General features: G+C 46.3%; 1 protein-coding gene across 3 annotated transcripts in view; it reads right to left on the minus strand.

The window, feature by feature from the left end:
• Window positions 1-6791: 6791 nt before the first annotated feature.
• LOC115097028 overlaps window positions 6792-19560 on the minus strand; it is a 57713-nt gene continuing 44944 nt past the window's right edge. For 2 of the 3 annotated variants that reach the window (XM_029612443.1, XM_029612441.1), the window contains exon 2: window positions 6792-8315. In XM_029612443.1, coding sequence (XP_029468303.1) covers window positions 7364-8272 — 909 coding nt within the window. In that variant the 5' untranslated portion in view covers window positions 8273-8315 and the 3' untranslated portion in view covers window positions 6792-7363. Of the gene's footprint in view, window positions 8316-11746; window positions 11887-19560 lie in introns of all 3 variants that reach the window. The other variant, XM_029612442.1, reaches the window with a different exon arrangement.

The raw sequence follows: 19560 nt of genomic DNA on the forward strand, positions 1-19560 counted from the left end.
TCAATGGGTAGATGCTATGGAATATAACTATAACTATATACATGATAGTGCAAAGTACAAAATCAGCAGACATAAAGGCGTTCATACCAAGATATCAGTATAACATTCATGACCTCAATGCCCTTGCGATGTGGTGCTGCCCCAAAAGATGCCTTAGAGGCCATCAAGGTGCAGGGTTACCTTGGAGGCCCTAGCATCACCGATAGCTCTCATTAACACAGACTACATGGAGCACCACTCACCAGGCACTGGGTTCACCACTGAATGCCCTGGTCATTCTTGAGGCTATTGACCGCCAGGGTTCTTGGAAGCCCCCATGTGACCCTGCAGCTCTTGGGTAGCAGGGGTTTTTGGCCTTGAACAGATCGAGCACAGGGGTTGCTAGCTACTCGAGGCACCATGCTATGCTGGGGCATTCAAGTGTAGTGGTCCCATGCCCACGAGGGTCCTTGGTTCTGTCCTCCAAGAGACACTGAAGAAATGTTTTGTCTCTTCGTGGGCTACAGCTGTTGAACCTTGGCTGCCGATGAGCTCTGCTTTGGAAGCCGCACTGGGATGAGTACAATCAGTGTTAATGGGTACTAATAGGACTCATCAGCCTTAATACTTGCAAGGTCATCAAGCTTGTTGCATCAACGCCCTCAGACATAAGTGAGCAGAGGGGAACAGTTGATGGCACTGGTGGTCATTGGTTTTTTTCTGGATCTGTGTGTGGGCTGTAGATGTCCATACCAGTGGTCCATAGATACCTTCAGGCACTGGAGTTTCCATCATGGCCACCGGGCAGTCTGTGTCCACAGGCTCCTGTAGAGCCAAGAATGGTGCTAGATGCTGAACTGATTGGGGTACGCGCATACCCCCCGAAAACCTACCCCAAACCCCCCCCCCCCTGCGCGCGCCGAGCCTATTTTGTATAGGCTTGGCAGCGCGCGTAAGTCCCAGGGCTTGCATGGAGGGGCATGTCGGGGGGCGTGCCGCGAGTGACGCAGCATTTCGGGGGCGGGCCGCGAGTGACGCAGCATTTCGGGGGCGGGCCGCGAGTGACGCTGCGCCACAGGCGTGGTTTCAGCCCAGGGGCATTCCGGGGGCATGGCCGCAGCCTCCGAACCAGCCCCCGGACTGGAACTCGGAGTGCGGCAGCCGGCCCGCGCAAAGTTACACCTGCTTCCAGCAGGAGTAACTTTGCCGACAAAGGTAGGGGGGAGGTTTAGATGGGGGGGGGGGGGGGGGGGGGGGCGGCGAGGGAACTGAGGCAGGCTGCGCGGCTCGGCGCACGCAGGCTGCCGATTTTGGGCAGCCTTGCGCGTGCCGACCCCGGATTTTAATGGATACGGGCGGCTATGTGCGTATCTATTGAAATCCTGCATACTCTTGTTCGCGCCTGGTGCGTGAAGAAAAGTACGCGTGTGCGCAGATTTATAAAATCTGCCTCACAATGCTTTGGTCAAGCACTGTCAAAACCTTGAGCGCAGAGTAGTTATGTTTCCTTGTTGTGGGTTTGCATTGGCGAAAGCACCATGGGCCCTACGGGCACTGTCACTGCTCTAAGCATCAGTGGCTACAATCGGAGGCTGCAGGACATGATCACAGAACCTCATGGGCACCTTGCTGCTTTCATTCCCTGTGGGAATCTAAAGGGGAACCAAATCAGTACCAGAAAAAAATAGGAAGGATAAAGGTAGAATTCCCTCACATAAGTGAAACACCACAATAAGGGAAAAATTCTATACCATATAAAGAAATAATAAAAGCATTAATGAAAACTTTACAAACAGTTTACAATAACTGTCAAATTTATAAATATCCTACAATTACATCACTGGAAGTGTCATCCCAATATACCCAATTTAAAAAGAAGCTGTAACCCCCACACACCCATCATTCATACCACCCTGCACTCCCATATAAAAACATAACAGGAATACAAACATGAATACTTAAACATCAGCAAATATTGAGAAATAGGGTAATGTCCACTAAACTAGGATCTTCTCTACTTAGTGAATAATAATTATAAAAGAAATCTACTACCACAAATGTTTCAAAAGACGAAGTCTTCAATTCTTCCACCTTCTATAAAAGTCCATAGCTGATATACATTTGCCTGCTTTTTAATAACAACAACCCTCGTAACATCAGATGTTCCTGTTCCAGACAAAGAATTCTCTATTTCACCCTCGCATACAGGGCTTCTTCAGGGGAAATAAGATTCTCACCCCAATATTTTAATAGAAGGTGATATCACCTTCTAACATCAAAAAATAAAAAATTCATTTAGTGGATATTACCCCATTTCTTGGTGTTTTCTGACATTCTCCAATATTAGTTTGTATTCCTGTTATTTGTTGGTTTTATAGAGGAGTGTGGGATGGTATGAATGATAGATGTGTGGGGGTTATAGCTTCTTTTTAAATTGGGTATAGTGGGATGACACTTCCAGTGATGTAATTATAGGATATTTATCAATTGTATTATATATATATATATATTGTTTGTTTTTTTGACAAAGTTATTGTAAATTGTAAACTATTTTTATTTATTACTTTGTATGGAATCTAAGGAAACAAGTCCCAAAACAGTTTTGAGGGCCCGCTTCTCAAAGCGTCATCAGATACTGGAGGGGGCAATGCCATAGACTGCCACCCTCCACATATCTAACACAAATAAAGGATTCCCTTCTTTGACTCTTCATTTTACTATCATGCTTTGGCTATACAAGATTGTCCTCAGTTTTGTTCCTTTTTGACCTGGGGACACAGTCATCACACTGTTCTTCACTTGGCTGGGATTTACTGTGACATTGGGTCACAGCATGCGTGGTTGGGAAAGGCTAGGTATCGACTCAGAGTGCCTCAGACAATGGTAGATGGCATTCTCCATCTGTGCAGTCCTCAGCCATGCCAGGGTTCTGCCATCATCCCATTCTGGTCTCAGCCTCCTCATCAGTTCAGCACCACACGGTGCTGAGGAGCACTGGCAGGGAGGTGTCATCACACACTTTGTGCTTTGACATGGGGCAGCATGAGGCCAACGACTCTGGCATGTAATGCTCTCTCCTTGCTGTGGCATGGGATTCTACCCACAGGCATGGGATCACAGGTGTGCCACCAGCTGTAGATTGGGATACTACTGCATAAGTACCACTCCCACTGCTTTTACAGTAGAGGGCTCATTCTTTCAGTTGCTCTCTGCTGGCTGGGTGTCTGTGTGTGTTTTTCCCTATGGGCAGACTCAACAGGTTGTGTTCTGCAGCCACAGGACTGACCTAGGATGGCGTTCCTGGTCGGACCCTGAAGGGAGTAGACAGCGGGAGAGTAGTTCGGGAGTCCTCTCCTCCCTCAGCAGAGGAATGTGTCTTGACCTCTCCTTTGTCCAAAACCCCTTTTTTTTTTGGGGGGGGGGGGGGGGGGGGAGGGGGGCACCCCTGAGGCTCTGTCCTTGCAGGTTTTTCTCTGAACCAGGGCCTCTATTCTTGGAATTGGTGTATCTCCTTGGAGACCAGAGTCAGGGAATGGCAGCGGTAGTCATTGAACCATTTTTGGCTGGGGCCCCTCTGTGGATTACAGTATGACCTTCCCCATCTGAGGCTGGCTTGGTCGCTTCAGCACCTCAGTGATCAGTGATTGTGCCTCAACTCTCCTCTGGAGAGTTGAAAGGTCTCTCGCGATCTGGTGGCCCAGATCCCATTGCTTCCCTCTACCCTCTGGAAGGAGAGATTTGACTGGGTTCCCGGGCAACACATATGGGTTCCCCTTCGGATGCCTGACACTGCAACCCTTCGAGGAGTGTCCCTTGTTTCTCTGTTCCTGAAGGAATGGCACTGCACTGGCTGGCATTCGCTCTTGATGTCTCACCAGCCCCAAGAACAGGTCGAATGAAAGCACTCTCCCTCAGTCATTCTAAGACGCAGCAGGTCTATTCACAAGGGAGCCTGTCCAGTGTTGCTTCGCGGTGTTCAGGAGTCACTTTCATACCTGCTGGCCTTTGTGGGATTCTTTTCTTATGGGCCACTATCACCAGTCATTCTTGGGTGCGGGGCCTTCCTCTGTGATAAAGAGTTCTAGTCCATCAAATGTGTGAGCATGCCTTTCACCATATCCATGGCTGAGGGAGTTCGGGGATGATTACCCCACAACAGAGGCACTGCTCTTTGCTCACGGTAGCATGCAAGCTATTCTTCCCCTTTTTCAGGATCACCTTCTTTGTGGACAGGGGAGTCCTGGGACATGCAACAATTGTCCATTGCTGGACTGCATGCTCCCTTGGGGGGGGGGGGGGGGCACGGAGTATATGCATTCATGGCTGGGGTAGTAATACCTTAGCCAGGTGCTTGGCAATCTGTTCTGAGATGGCCCTGGGTTTATGGGCCAGAAATAAAGTCCTGTTCTACCAGGGTTTGCACATGCGATTCCAACTGGAGTTTTCGGATTTCTCTCCTGAGGCATTCACTCTCAATTTCTGCTGTTCCAAGCAGGCTGAGGTCTCTGTCTCGGTGGATAACTCCCTGCTGGATTCAGCAGTGAGTTGTTCGCTTGGGGATGATAAAACAACTTGGTGACTTGGCTTGCCCTGGCAGTCCACCGGTCTGCCTCCTTGTGTTCTTTGCTCCTTCAGACTTCTGTTTGTATTGTCAGGGGGAGGGGAGGACAAGCCAAGGTACTCATAGGGGCGGATTTTCAGAGCCCTGCTCGCTGGTAAGCCTATTTTACATAGGCCTACCGGCGCGCGCAGAGCCCCGGGACTCGCGTAAGTCCCGGGGTTTTCGGAGGGGGCGTGTCGGGGGGCGGGCCCGAATCACGCGGCGTTTTTGGGGCGTGTCGGGAGCGTTCCGGGGGCGGGCCCGGGGGCGTGGCTGTGGCCCGGGGCGGCCCAGGGGCGTGGCCGCACCCTCCAGACCCGCCTCCGGACCCGCCCCCAGGTCGCGTCCCGGCGCGCAGGAGGCCCGCTGACGCTCGGGGATTTACGCCTCCCTCTGAGCGTTCCCTCAGAGCGGCCTCGGAGGGAACGGGGGTAGGCTGCGCGGCTCGGCGCACGCCGGCTATACAAAATCGATAGCCTTGCGCGTGCCGATCCAGGTTTTTAGCAGATACGCGCGGCTCCGCGCGTATCTACTAAAATCCAGCGTACTTTTGTTTGCGCCTGGAGTGCAAACAAAAGTAGGCCTATTCGCGGAGTATGAAAATCCGCCCCTTAGTATATAGCTGCAGGGAAGGATGCACCAAGTTTTTTCATATATATTCTCATGCTCTGGCCAATACTGCTTTTTACACAGGCAGCTAGGTCTGATGCATCGGCACACAATGTCTGTCCCAGGCCCTGCCATGGTTTGCTGTTTGTTTTTCCAAGCGTTACTTGGGTTTCTTCTTCCCATTATGCCTACCAGCCAAACCTGGGCGCTCTTCTGCAGAAATAGTTTGTCCTTTGGATGTCGGTGGACCACAGTTTCTCTGCGGCGGGTGGGGGGGGCTCTTGTGCCCCAGTTTGTTTTTCAGTTATCTTAACACAGACAGAAACTGCGATCTTCATACAAGAGTCTTTTTCTTGTCTACATCTCTGGGTTCTTCCTGTATCCAGGAGGATCTAGACCTACTGTTGTCAGGGTTTACTTATTAGGAACCCTGCTTGTACAGTTTTCCATGATGCAGAGTTTGCTTCTGCTTGCATTTGCATCACTCCTGCTACGCAGAAGGTTTTGTGCCTCAGGCTTTTCTATGATTTTCTTTGTAGAACTCAACTCTTCTCCAGCTGGTGGGTCTACTGCCTCACAGGCAAAGGAGAGAGGTAGTGCTTCAGTACTGTTTGGTTTCCTGCTTTGTCCTGTTCAGGCAGCCTATAGCTATTAGCTAGGGCTTCACCCATGTGTGATGACTACTATCCTGCTTGTGCTAAGAGAGTTGTTTACCTGTAAAAGGTCTTCTCCTAGGACAGCAGAAAGTTGGATCAATAAGCCCCTGAGGCAGCTTGAGTGAAACGTGATATCATGTTGGGTTGTGCCAAACAGGGGAAATCTCTTTTTTACATAAATATTTAAAAATCTAAAAGTCAAAAAAATAGCTCAAATATTATAGAAACATAGAAATGATGGCAGAAGACGACCAAACGGCCTATCCAGTCTGCCCAGCAAGCTTTCACACTTATTTTTTGCATACTTATCTGTTACTCTGACCGCTGAGGTCAGGGCCCTTATTGGTAACTTTTTGGTTCTAATTTTCCTTCCACCCCTGCTATTGATGTAGAGAGCAGTGCTGGAGCTGCATCAAAGTGAAGTATCAAGCCTAATTGGTTAGGGGTAGTAACCGCCACAACAAGCAAGCTACTCCCACGCTTGTTTGTGAATGCAAATCCTTTGTCCCACATTTCTTCTTGCTGTTGAAGCATAGAGCAAATGTTGGACTGGTGATTAAAGTGTGCCCAAGAGTGGCGAGAACACTGATAGCCTGAAAAATGTGCTTCAGTATCCGCTGTGTAGTATGATGGTCCCTAGCAAAAATTAAATTGTTTGCTCTATCAAAATATTTTGAAATATATTATACTGATGTTTGTTTTTCATAGAAGATAGTATATCAGATTTTATCAAGGAAGACAAACCAATTAATGGTAGGCATAGTCTGAGTAAGCCTTGGTTTGGATTGAGGGGAGGTAAGAAGTTGGGAATGTTACATTTGAATCCTATACCGAAGTAAAATGTGTAAAAAAAAAAAAAAATTACTGGTTAGAAAAGAGCTTCATTGATGACCTTCATGTGTATGAACTACATGAACAATACCATTAAAAACAAGTGAAAAAAATGATCATATTGAAATGCCAGATGCTTTATTTATAAAAAGTAAAAATATAAACAATTAGGGGTAATCACAAAAATATAAGTAGTATTCAAACATTCTAGAAAAGGCATGACAGATTTCAGCAAGTGAGTTGTTACAGGCTACTACAAATTTTAAAATTACAAATATTAATGGCCTTCACAACAGTCCAAATATCTTCACATTTATCTCAAGTTTTTTTTTTTTAACCTATTCTCACTATTTCTGAGTGGTACCCTATTGTGTTTTTATGAATGTAAACCATATATTGCTTTACATAAATATAACATTTATTATGAGTTGTAATAAGAAACAGCAGCTTTCCCAATTAAAGTTGGAATAAGAGTCAAGAGGTCTACTGCAATAGCCCAAGGTAAGCAGACAGGCAATTTTTTTTTTTTTTTAATTTCCCTCCATTAATAAATTGTACAGCTTAACAATGGATGGTCCATGCTGTTCAGAAATTCATCTCTTTCCAGTCAAAAAAAGAAGTCCAGCAGTCCCACAAAAACTAGAAGTGCCAATAAATGTTAACTGAATAATGAAGTGGTTACTGAAATTCAGAGCTGCCCCTGCTTTTGGCCTGCCCCACTCTTTTGCAGCTTTGAGGGTTTGTCACGCCATCTGTCATCTGGAGAAGCTATGGCAAAATCAAATGGTTTGATCATGTGAGATCCAACCAGCAAGGATGTGGCCGACTCTGACTTGCTCAGCTGCTTTTCATAACTGAAAGACTCAAAAGCAAGATCACAATTTTTTCTGGGCTTTACACCAGTCCATGGATAACACATGGCAGCAGCTAATGAAGACATTTCCAATGCCTTAGCTTTATTGTACTCCACAGAGCAAGTTGGTGATCGCATTTCTTCTATGCTAGCCTCAAGAGATAAAGTGTTATCCAAAGCGGATGTAATTTCAGAAATCTCCCATATGAGTGGAGCTGGCTTTAGCAGTCCAGAAAGATCAATCAGGGCTGCAGAACTCTCCAGAGACTTGGAAGCCTGGGTTTCCATTAGTTTGGGGTTCTTCTCTTCCTTGCATGGTGTGGAAATTTTATTGTCACCAAACAAGTCAACCACTGAATTTTTTAATCTGCTGTTATGTTCAGAAGCAAGTGATGATAGATCAAAAATATGAGGGGCTAAAGCAACAGGAGTCTTGCAGAGTGAAGCAAGAGAATAGTTACTCACAGCCTGGCTGGGCATGTCACCTCCATTCGAGCTAGTGAACAGAGAAGACTCAGATGCTTTCAAGATAGGTTGAGAGGTGCTTTTTAAGATGTTTGAGTCTAGATTACTGTCCCAGGATTCTGTTTTAGGGGTGTTTGCTACTATATGGAAACTATCCAGTGAGGAGTTGTCGACACTAGAAATGCCAGCTACGAAGCCATTTTCCATGATATCTGTTATTGGCAAGTCTGATTTGGAAACTGAAATTCCAGGACTACTGCTGTTCCAGCGGGAGGTCATATTGCTGTGATGTAAGAGGACTTTCCAAGAGCTTTAGCAGTACCTGCGAACAGAAACATTTATTCAGTTTTTACAGTTGGGTAGATGGCCAATTCATTGTGTTCACCTATCTTATATCAGCCTACTATAAGAAAGTTTGATAGCAAAACATTAAGACTAGTATATGCTCCCAGGTTTAGCCTACTAAAAGTGCAACAGTAGTAAATTGCTGCTTTGCATTAATCTGCAGAACCAAGACGTCTCCTCTACCATTGTGCCTAAGTCCTTGTTTGGAAGCAGTGAAGGGACCTAGTTTTGTAGGGTACTTTAACTTGTTTTGACAGGTTGGCTTAGCTAATTGGCATTTACTGCTGTTAGGCCCCTCACTTCCCTTCCTTCTCACCCAGTGCTCACTTCTGGTCTAAGTTCCATCCCCTTGAACCACCTATCACTGTGAAATCACAGGAAGTTGTCATAGCCATGCCCCTAATCATACAACTATACACGTTTCTAATGGTGGACATCAAAGCTCTTTTTTTTTTTTTTTTAAACCAAGATGGCACCTGCTGTATGGCAGCAGAAATTACATCATGGTTGAACATGTGGATCCCTAAAGCTAGAGAATAGGGATGAAGAAATGAGTGCATGGGAGTAACTGGCTAGTGTCAGTTACTACCCTTAACCAATAAGCCTTCATATACTGTTGATGCAATGCCATCATTGCTCTCTGCTTCAACAGTAGGGGAAAATAGGAAAAGGGGAATTTGACTCAGACAGCAAGCAACAAGGATATTGAATTTGGCAGTTTGGGAAAATAAACATAGGGGTAACTTGCTGATGTGGGTGTTACTACTCTCAAATAATAAGCCTGAAACTCTTGATGCAAATCTAACATTGCTGTCTGATTCTACGGCAGAAGGTATCGGGGAATTGGACTCAAACAGCAAGCAACAAGTGCCCTGACTGACAGTCTGAGAAACTGATAAGTATGGGTGTGACCTGTGTGGCGCGGCAGAAACTGGGCAGACTGGATGGACTGTTGGTCCTTTTCTGCCATCATTTCTATGTTTCTATGTGCAGTAAGATCACCGTGAAGCATATGGAGAAACAGGAAATCACATCTGCTCATGGTCAGCAGTGATGATTCCTGTGAGATCATTAAACATGGCTGCCTCCACATGATCCACAGTGATGTTACTGCACATGCTCAACCGTGATATTTCCCATACAGCAGGCACCATCCTGGTAAAATGTATTTCTGGTTCCAGTATGTGTCAAAGACAAATAGAAATGATGTCATCAAAATGACAGCTAGAGGCAGGGAAAGGTTTAGACTGAAGTTTGCACCGATTGGCTAAGCCAACCTGTCAAAAGAAATTTGACAAGTATTCTAACCCTTATACTACTACTGACTACTAAGATGTTGGGTCATTTTTCATGCCTCAACAGCAGACTAGACTATGAAGGCTCTGTACCCTCATACAACCTTCCAAAAGCCATCCAGTTCAATAGTTTAATGTTTAAAAAATGTATCCAGTAGCTTGTCAGGACACCAAAATCTTACATGAGGAGGAAAGATTTCACATGTTAATGAATCTGGCATGCTAGATGAAGTGTGCATATTATTATGGTAGTAATGGGCAATTTCTCCATGCAGGTTTCTAATGGGGATCCTCCAAAATTAATGGATATTCATAGCAGAAAAAACAGATTTAGAAACCATCTCACACAGCATTTCAATATTGCTTTCTTCTCTTTATTAGAAAAAAAAAAAAAGGTTCATGCACTGCTGTACAGATAAGAACCCATTCTCTAGAGTTTATAATCTAATCAAGGTTTAGTGAGATCCAAGAATTAAATTTAAAATCTCAAAAACGGTAGGTTAATAGGTGGTATTTAAGAGAGGGATCATTTTATGTAGCATACCTAAAGTGAAATCTTACACAAAAAAAAAAAAATCTATATAAGAGAAACCAGAAGACAGGATGGGTGGGAGTCTGGGTTAGGCTAGCAAAATTAACCATTTTCCCCATCAATAAGCAGGCTGAATTAGTTATGCTCTCTGGGATATCCTCCAGCGGCTCTGGGCAGAGCTTTGGCTCTGTGTGACCTTTCCCGCGTAATGCCATCTTCCTTTAGTCTTTTTCTTCCGCGCTGCAGGCTGCACATGGAGCTACTCTCCTCATCTTCCTTTGATTTGTCATTGGGTTTTTTTCAAACAGCATTTTTCAGTCCTAGCATAGCCTCAAAGGCACCAGGCTTCAAATACTGTCAATGCGGTAGGATTATGTCCATCACGGATTTCAGGAAGAGGGCCTTCCAAGCAGGTTTGTTGAATGCAAAAATTCAACAGCATCAGTTTTACATAACCCAATATCTCTATGAGAGTTTGCAGCCCCTCAAGCCTCACCCGACTCTTCCTTAGCCTTTCTCCAATCTGGAAGAGGGTTTGCATCATCTACTTTGTACAGTATACAAAGCTTTCGAGACATCTGCCTGTATGTCAGTGGTGGCAATAGTGACCTTAGGAATAGCCTGGTTAAGAGCTAGTGCTATCTGGGAGGATATGCACAAGAAATTGTTAGACTCCCATGTAAGGGCGACAATTTATTCGGGGACAAGCTGCGAAAGATTGTCTCCCAGTTGAAGGTGCAGAACGTGGTGGTGCTGTCCAACAGAGCAGCAACTCTCTGCCATAAAGTATTACCAGAACTACAGGAAGGGCTATTACCAAAGGCGCCCCTTCAGACCATATCCAACAGAGTAGGCAGCAGCCACAACCACCACAGCCCAAGATTAGGTCAAGGGGCAAATGCCAAAGTGGCAGTCACAGAACAATAACTCCAAACCACAACAGGGTTTTTAAGGGTAATGGGCCACATCTACCATCATTAGTGGGCAGCAGGATATCGCAGTTGTACAACTCATGGGAAGTATTCACCTTGGATCGTTGGGTGTTAAATATCATCCATAAGGGATGCAGACTGAACTTCAGGACGGGCCCAACCCCTTCCACACCTTATCCCTCCCTGTCAGGCCTGCATACACGTGCTTGTGCTTCAAGAGGAAGTAATCACCCTCCTTTGACAGCGGGCAGTTCAACTGGTGCCTTCGCACCAGCAAAACAAAAGGTTTTACTCCCAATACTTTCTCATTCCAAATAAATCGGGGAGGGGGGGGGGGGGGTCTCGATCCAATTTTAGAGCTGTGGGCTCAAGTTCATTTGGAAAAAAACTTCAAAATGACATCCCTCAAGTCAATCCTATCTTTCTTGCAACACGATTGGATGTTGCTTGCTGGATCTCAAGAATGCTTACTCCCAACATCCCAATTCACCGTTCTTCATGATACTACTTATGTTTTCAAGACTATGTGCCATTACCAATACAAGATGCTTCCCTTTGGGCTGTTGTCCGCACCAAGGATCTTCACAAAAAGTGTTTAGCGGTAGCAGTGGCCCAATTGAGACAGAAAGGAATCCAATTATTCCCTTACCTGGATGATTGGCTCCTGGTTGCAGCAAAGCCAGCCACTCTCCGAGCACACCTGGGAGACAAGTTGCTTGGAGGGGCTGGGATTAGTCATCAGTTATGAGAAATCCAGCCTTCAGCCACCACAAAAAGCCAGGATAGATACTGTCGTGGGGAAAGCATGCTTAGTTTCAATGATTTTTATTGTGCACAAGAAAGAAAAGTGAGTCCTTTGACGTATGGACACTTATGCGACCCAGGAAATGAATCAGATACAGCCATTGTAGACAACACTTAACGCCTTCCCTATGATCTCACAATTCCCTTCCCTCCCCCCCCCCCTTTTTATCACCTATCATCCCTTCCCCACCCCCCAGCTTGTATAATGTCCATGTACAGGTAAGAAGAGTCCAAAGACCTGCTGGGTCGCAAAGCCATCCCTTAGAACCAGCAATTCCAAAAGGGGTAATGCATCGCAATCAATCATTTAAGATCAAGCTCCTGGAGTGGTGTGGTAAAGTCTGTATATAAGATTCCCAAATCCACAAGAATTTATAGCAGTGTAAAGGAGAAGTCTTGGAAGCCAAATTTGTCATCTGCATCAATCGAAGGGCATGCCTCCACATCCAAAAGAACGGTGCATCAGTGCACCATTATAGCAAAATGAGTATTTTCCCCACAAAACAGGCTTTCTGAACAAAATACACAAGCTTCTACCCCCTGGATCAATAAGGAAGAAATGCAACAAAATAAAAATACCTTTGGAGAGAGGGGGATAGGGACATCCAAGAGGTCTACCAGGTAAGTTGCAATTCAAGCCCAGTAATGCCGGATTGGATGGCATGCCCAGAATATGCGGGAAAGAGTACTGAGGGGCTCAGTACATTTCTCTCAGTGGTCTGTTTCCCTTAAATGAGCTTTGAACATAAGATGTGGGGACAGATACGCTCTCTGAAGGAACTTATATTGCATTTCCCTGTAGTACATTACATGTTACCTTTGATATCTGTTTAAAACAAGATTGAAGTATGACAGGTGTAATTGCAAACACACTATCTTTAGTCCATCTCTCCGCCAGAACTGCACTAGTATCTACATACATAATTCTTTTTAAAGCTTTATGGGCCATATCCAGATATAACATTTGCTGGTTTTCCAACAATAACGCTGTGTTCACAGCCCCAAATACAGCAGGTCGTTTAGAATCAAGCGGTAAGGATTTGACATAATGCTGTAATTGTAGGTAGGGGAATACATGGGAGGCTCACAAGCTATAGAGGTCTTTCAGTTGGAGGAAAGTGAGAAGTGCCCCCGCTCCATCCATAACAGTTACGACCGCGACCTACAGGTCCTGATAGGGGTGCGGCCACTAGCGCATAGGAGAGCGTGAGCCCCTGAACCATGGCACAAGTCAGAGAGGAGCCCCGAGTCACACCATGGGAGGTGAGCGCATGCAAGCACAAGCAGAGCAGGAACAAAGCAGGACTGGAACTAAAGCAAGGAACTCTGAACAGGCACCAAGCAGGATCAGCCCTCCGCTGGACCCACACGCACTAGCAATGCTGGGTCTCCTTGGTGCGTGTGGTCTCAGGAGTAGCCCTCCGGCCACTTGAAAGCCCTTTCAGACCCGCTACTTCGGAATGACGAGTGCATGAGACCAGACAAAGGGCAGGAACAAGATGAAGACTCGGAACGACTCCAACAAGGATTCAGGTTACTCAGAAGACCTCAGGCAAGGTTTCAGGACTCAGGAGAAAGTACTGGGTGAGAACTGCATCGCAGCGTGCCCTACACAGCTGCGGACCATGCTAAAGCGGAGCAGGTTCTGGCAGAGTCTTGGGCATGGACAAAAGCAGGCAAGGAATTCCGAAGACCGGGACAGGATTCAAGATTCTGAACTTGGAACATTAAAAATAAGGGTCTTCCGGAGACTTGCACTGCAGACGAGAAGAAGGCCTTGTACTATGAAGTGCCCTACACAGCCCCCCATGGGCTGGTCACGGACCACAACTGTGGCACGCCAGGAAAGGTAGATGCAGGAAACTGGGAACTGGTTGCAGAGGCGAAGACAAAGACATCAGGAACACGGAACAGGCGACGAAGGAGCTCCAAAAAGGACAAGACCAGGAACATCAGAACGAGGAGACCAGGAACACAGAACAAAGAGCCATCTAGACAAGTGAAGACCATGGAAGACCTGGACCAGCAAGGAAGAACATGGACAACCATGAAGTCCAGTCCGAAGGCCCTGAGGAATAGGAAATGAGCCCTTTTATAGGGCTGGAGCAGGAAGTTGAAGAATGAATGAAGACTTCTGGTGAGGCTGCAGGCTTTTCAAATAGATGGAAGAGGTGCATGCCAGTGCCTAGAGGAAGGCCCAGAGAGGAACAGGACCATGGCATCCCTGATACGCAGATGGAGGAGCAGGTCCAGATGGTGGCACTAGGCCATGAAGAGGAATCAGCGGCAGCAGCAGCCTCTGGCTGCTTGAAGGGGTCCTGGTGGCATCTTCCCCGCCACGAGGGTGGCAACAAGAGTGGCTCCCATGCCACAGAAGGGCAGGACTAAAGGCGGCCTCCTGCCGTGAAGGTGGAAAGCAGTGACGGCGGCACTCTAGGCCATAAAGAACAAGTGACAGCTGCGGCCTCTGGCAGTGGCGGTGACTCACAAGCCGCGAAGGACAAAACATCAGTGGCCCCTCCTGCTGCGAAGAAATGGCTTCGGCGGCCAGGCTGCGGGAAGCAGCAGCAGCGGTAAGTGAGAGGCCTGTTCACGGGATGGGGTCCGCGAGTAGGATCGTAACACATGGCCTAATTGGGTAATGCCCTGCTGGGCCCAAACATAGAAAGCAGCAGTTTGGGAGCCAGGTGTGAACTGAGGATTGCCCTGAATAGGGAGAAGGTAGGCACATAGCGACGGGAGCTGCAAAATTTTACCCACCGTTTCCATGCTTGCCTCATTGGCTCCAGTAAGATATTTTGTCTAAGTGCTTCCGGAAAATTGGCCAACGGCACTTGTAGTATAAATCATAAATCTAAAGGGGCCACCAAAGCCTGGTCAGTGTTAACATTTATGTACGTGGAGGACCCCCAAGAGCCATTCCCGCACTATGCATTAGTTACTGGCTAGGTTGTAAAGAGCCGGGGAAAGCGTTCTTACTAGACAACAGGGCTCAAACCCTTTGCAGCCTAGTGGCACAACTGAAGGGTTGTGTACAACCCTCAGCACACCAGATCCTGACCCTCCTGAGTCACATAGCAGCAGAAATATGTGTGGTCCCTTGAACCCGTCTGCACATGCGCTGTCTATAATGGGGCCTGAAGGCACAGTGGACCCAGTTCTCACAGCCACCGTCCAAGAAGATAAACTTGACCAGGGCTATGTGAAGAACATTGCATGGTGGTTGCAACCGGCAGCTCTTACCATAGAAGCCTTGTTCCACAGCCCAGCGCATCAATTGGTTCAGATTACAGATGCATCAACCAAGGGGTGGGGGGCCCATCTGAGGCACGTAAAGACACAGGGGTTGTAGTCCACATCAGAGAGGACTCAGCAAATAGGCCTGCTGGGACTCAGAGCGATAAAGAATGAATGCCTTTCACACGTTTTGCAACTTCCTGTGGGGAAAGAACATGGTACACACAGACAACTAGGTGGCCATGTTCTACATAAACATGAAAGGCGGGTCAGGTTCCTGGATCCTGTGCATGGATGCAGTTCAGATCATGGAATGGGTAGAGGAGCGATCCATCTCCCTCCAGGTGACCTATCTCCCGAGCATGGTAAACACCAAAGTCGACAAACTAAGTAGGATTTTTCATCCTCATGAATGGGCTCTGAACCAGGAGGCGGCGAACAAGCTCTTTGCAAAGAGGGGTCTCCCATACATAGACCTCTTTGCGATGATATGCAACCTGCAGGTTCAGGCATTCTGCTCAGTCTACCCCAGCCAGGAGCGATTCGCACAGGATGCGTTCCTCGTAACATGGTCAGGGGGACTACTACTACTACTACACTTACCCTCAGATACCGCTGATTTCCAGGACAAACTAGAGATGCATTGTGGATGTCAAAACCTCATCCTTATTGTTCCAGCTTGGCCCAGACAACCTTTATATGCCTATCTAGTTCAGCTATCCATTGTTGTGTCGCCCACTGAGATCTTCTGACTCAGGAAGAAGGCACACTTCACCCTATACACTCCTTGCTGCTTGGAGGTTGAAAGGAGAGCATTAAACCACCTACACTTATCAGAGGTCCAGGACATTTTAATCTTATCAAGGAAGATTTCCACTAGGAAGAACTATCAAGGCAAGCGGCAACATTACTCATCTTGGTGTCAACACAAGGAAATAGACCCTGAATCATTGCTGAAGTATCTGCATACCCTGTACTAGTCGAGGCTGGTGATGGCATCCTTACGTGTCCATGCAAGTGCTATTGCAGCGTATCACCCATGCAATGGGCTTCTTATTTCTAACCATCTTCTGGTTTCCTGCTTCATGAAAGGATCTTGAGGTTGAGGCTGCCCATAACCAAACCTCCAATTCCATGGGACCTCAACCTGGTTTTGGAACAGCTCATGCTCCCTTCCTTTGAAACACTGGATAGTAGCTACATGGAATGCCTGACATCGAAGGTAATCTTCCTGGTTGCAGTAACTTCGGCAAGAAGGCACTAGTTCACTACTTCCCATAGTTTCACCACAACAAGGTTGCCTTCCGAACACATCCCTCTTTTACCTAAAGCTTTCCACTTGAATCCAATCACATTGCCAACGTTCTTCCTAAAGCCACATAAGAATGAGAGGGAAATCCTTATTCACACTTTGGACTGTAAAAGAGCTTTAAGTTTACTATAAATGACAAATGACAAACTCATTCAGAGAATAGGACTTCTCAACTTTTCATGTGTCCAAAAGAGATCTGTCAAATTGGATCTCTCAGTGCATTCACTTTTGTTATTCGAAGTGAGCAGCAAGCCTTTCTGGCACACCAAAGGCACAAAGTAAGGGCCATAGCGACTTCAGTGGCGCATCTCTGCAAAGTACCATTGTTGGACATTTCATAAAGTAGCCACGTGGTCATCTCTGCATACTTTCACATCACACTACTGTCTTGACCAGCAAGCATCTTCAGACACAGCACTGGGCTCGGCCGTGTTTTAGTCAAGATAGTGAGACTGTCCACACCAGGTTGAGTGCATGGGGAAATATCCAGGACTACAGGAAACTGTTGCTCCCTACCTCTGAGTCTTCAAGTGTGTGGGACACAACCCTGAGCTGGGGACTCCCAGACCGCATGGCTAATTCAGCCTACTTATCAACAGGAAAAACAAACAAACAAAGTTTGCTTACTGTAAATTGTGTTTTCAGTAGATAGTAGGATGAATTAGCCATGCTGACCCACCTGCCTCCCTGGACAGCCTCTTGATCTTCGCTCCACTGGATGAGCTTGGTTATGGACTAAAGGAAGATGCAGGAAAGGCTACGCAGTAACACAGAGCCAAAGCTCTGATTTTTCAGAAACCTCTGCCAGGGCCGCCAGAGGATGTTCCAGACAGCATGGCCAATTCAACCTGCTATCTACAGAAAACACCATTTATAGTAAGCAAACTTGCTTTTTCCACTTCCTTTTCTGAAAAGTTAAAACAAAACAAAAAATAACCAGACTTCAAGCTGAAATTAGCAGATTAACATTCCTGCAGAAATTCCAGTGGAATTGGTGCTATGCATTGAGTATGTTTCATGTTCCTCTCCCTCCTTCAATTTACTTGGATCTGCCTCATCCCTTTCCCCTCAGCACTCCCCCCGGAAAAAAAAAATTCTGCTCCATTCCCTTAGATCTCCAGCTTCACCCAGAATCTCAAAATGGTGCTGGCTGTTGCTATTTTGGGACAGAACTGGCAGGGCAGGAACAATTGGAGATTATCCTATCTACAAGTCCAAGGGACAGGAACAAACTGTTTGGGGCAGAAAAGGCCACCATATTTTGGAAGTGAAACAAACAAAAACAAGTATAGATTTAAAAATAAAAAGCACATCCCTAATGTTCAGGGAGGGTCAGCAAGGATGCCACATTAGCATTGATCACTATAGAGAGGTGGTTAAATAAATCACATGTTTAAGGGTAAAGCTGAGAAAGATTAAGCCTCTGCTTTGTCATCAGTCCATTTAAACACAAGAACTGGTGTAAGCATCCCCAAACTATTTAACCAAAGACATTTGGAACCATAACAAAAAAAAATCCAGAAGTGTCATCATATACCCTGCTCCAGCTGAAGTTTAACTATTTAAGTGTTTTAAACCAGGACTAAGATATGGAGTATTTCCAGCTATTCCTAGTCAGAAAAAACCCCCACTGTTTTCAGCTTGATATTAAGATTGTTCTACAAGTCAGAAATTAAAACCTCAACCAACAAGGTTAAAAAAAAACAAACAAGTTTGAGGCAATTGTCTGACCTTCCTTTCTATATGGAAATTCCTTTCCATTGTGTGGCCATGTAACACCAAGCATGAGCATTAACATATAGGTGCCAGCTCAATGGGTGTTATAGGGCGGGGGGGGGGGGGGGGGGGTGCACTGTCCAGGGAAGGGGAATGTGTTAAAGTTCCCCTTGTTTTTAAAACTGGCATCCTATGTAACAGCTTGCAGAAATAAAAGTCGAAACAAGTTGTAGGTACTGCTCAGTTCCATAAAAAGATGATCTTATTTGGGACTAGCTTTTTGAAATCTCCGCATCCTTCATTAGAAGGAATTAGTGCATGGGTCTAACTTGCTGGTGCGGGAGTTACTACTCTTAACAGAAGGTATGGGGGATTATGACCCTTAACCAATAAGCTTTGATGCAAGTGCAACATTGTTCTCCGCTTCAATGGCAAGGGGAAAGAGGGAATTGGATTCAGATAGCAGCCAACTAGGGCCCCAACTTTTACAGGCTGGGGAACTGATAAGCAAGGGGATAAACTCGCATGGAGCGGCTGTTGCTACCCTCAACATAAGGCATGGGATTACAACCCTTAACCAATATGCCTCAGTTCCTGTGATGCAACTGCAACATCACTGGCCACTTTGACGGCAAGGGGTGGGAAGAGGTATTGGATTCAGACGACAACCAACACAGGCCCTGACTTTTATGGTCTGGGCAGGCTGATACACAGACATAAGGGAAAAAGCACAGGACTAATTCTATGCCCAAGTCCATAAACCAAGCAGCACTGTCTGAGTTTAAGAAGGCTCATCACCCAGTAACTTGCACAGCAGATACTACCAGAAGAAGCTTGCTAAGCAGACTGGATAGACCATTTTTGGTCCTTTTTTTGCCATCGTTACTATGTTATGTGACGTTAATGCAAAATGGAGGACCTTTATTTCTACATGTCCAAGCAGACTAGAATAGCCACATGACCAGTAGCTCTTCTTCAGGGGTATGCAGTTGCCACACATTCTAGATATTTTGACCTTTGGTTTCTTTTCCTCTCTTTTTCCTTTTCTTTCAGAAATTATCCTCACCTTTTCTTGCTTCTTACATTCCCCCCAGCCCAGCAACTGTCTCCTCCAGAGACATAGTGTGCCTGTGGCTAATGTCACAGAGGCCATAGGCACTGTTACCGAAGGATACCATTGAGAGCAGCACAGCTCCTCCAGAATTGGCAGCAGGGCTGGGGGGGGGGGGGGGGGGCCCTTAGGAGGAAGAGCAACAGTATGCCCCACAGAAGGAGCCAAAAGACTAGAGGTTGGGTCAGTCCCTACAGGCTGAAGTCAATCCATTGGCTGTGGGGGCTGAAGGAGACTACTGCTGCTTCAAAAGGGGGAAGTGAGAGAGCTGACAATCTCAGGG

The sequence above is a fragment of the Rhinatrema bivittatum genome, chromosome 8 (genome assembly GCF_901001135.1).
Source record: "Rhinatrema bivittatum chromosome 8, aRhiBiv1.1, whole genome shotgun sequence".
Classification (NCBI taxonomy): domain Eukaryota; kingdom Metazoa; phylum Chordata; class Amphibia; order Gymnophiona; family Rhinatrematidae; genus Rhinatrema; species Rhinatrema bivittatum.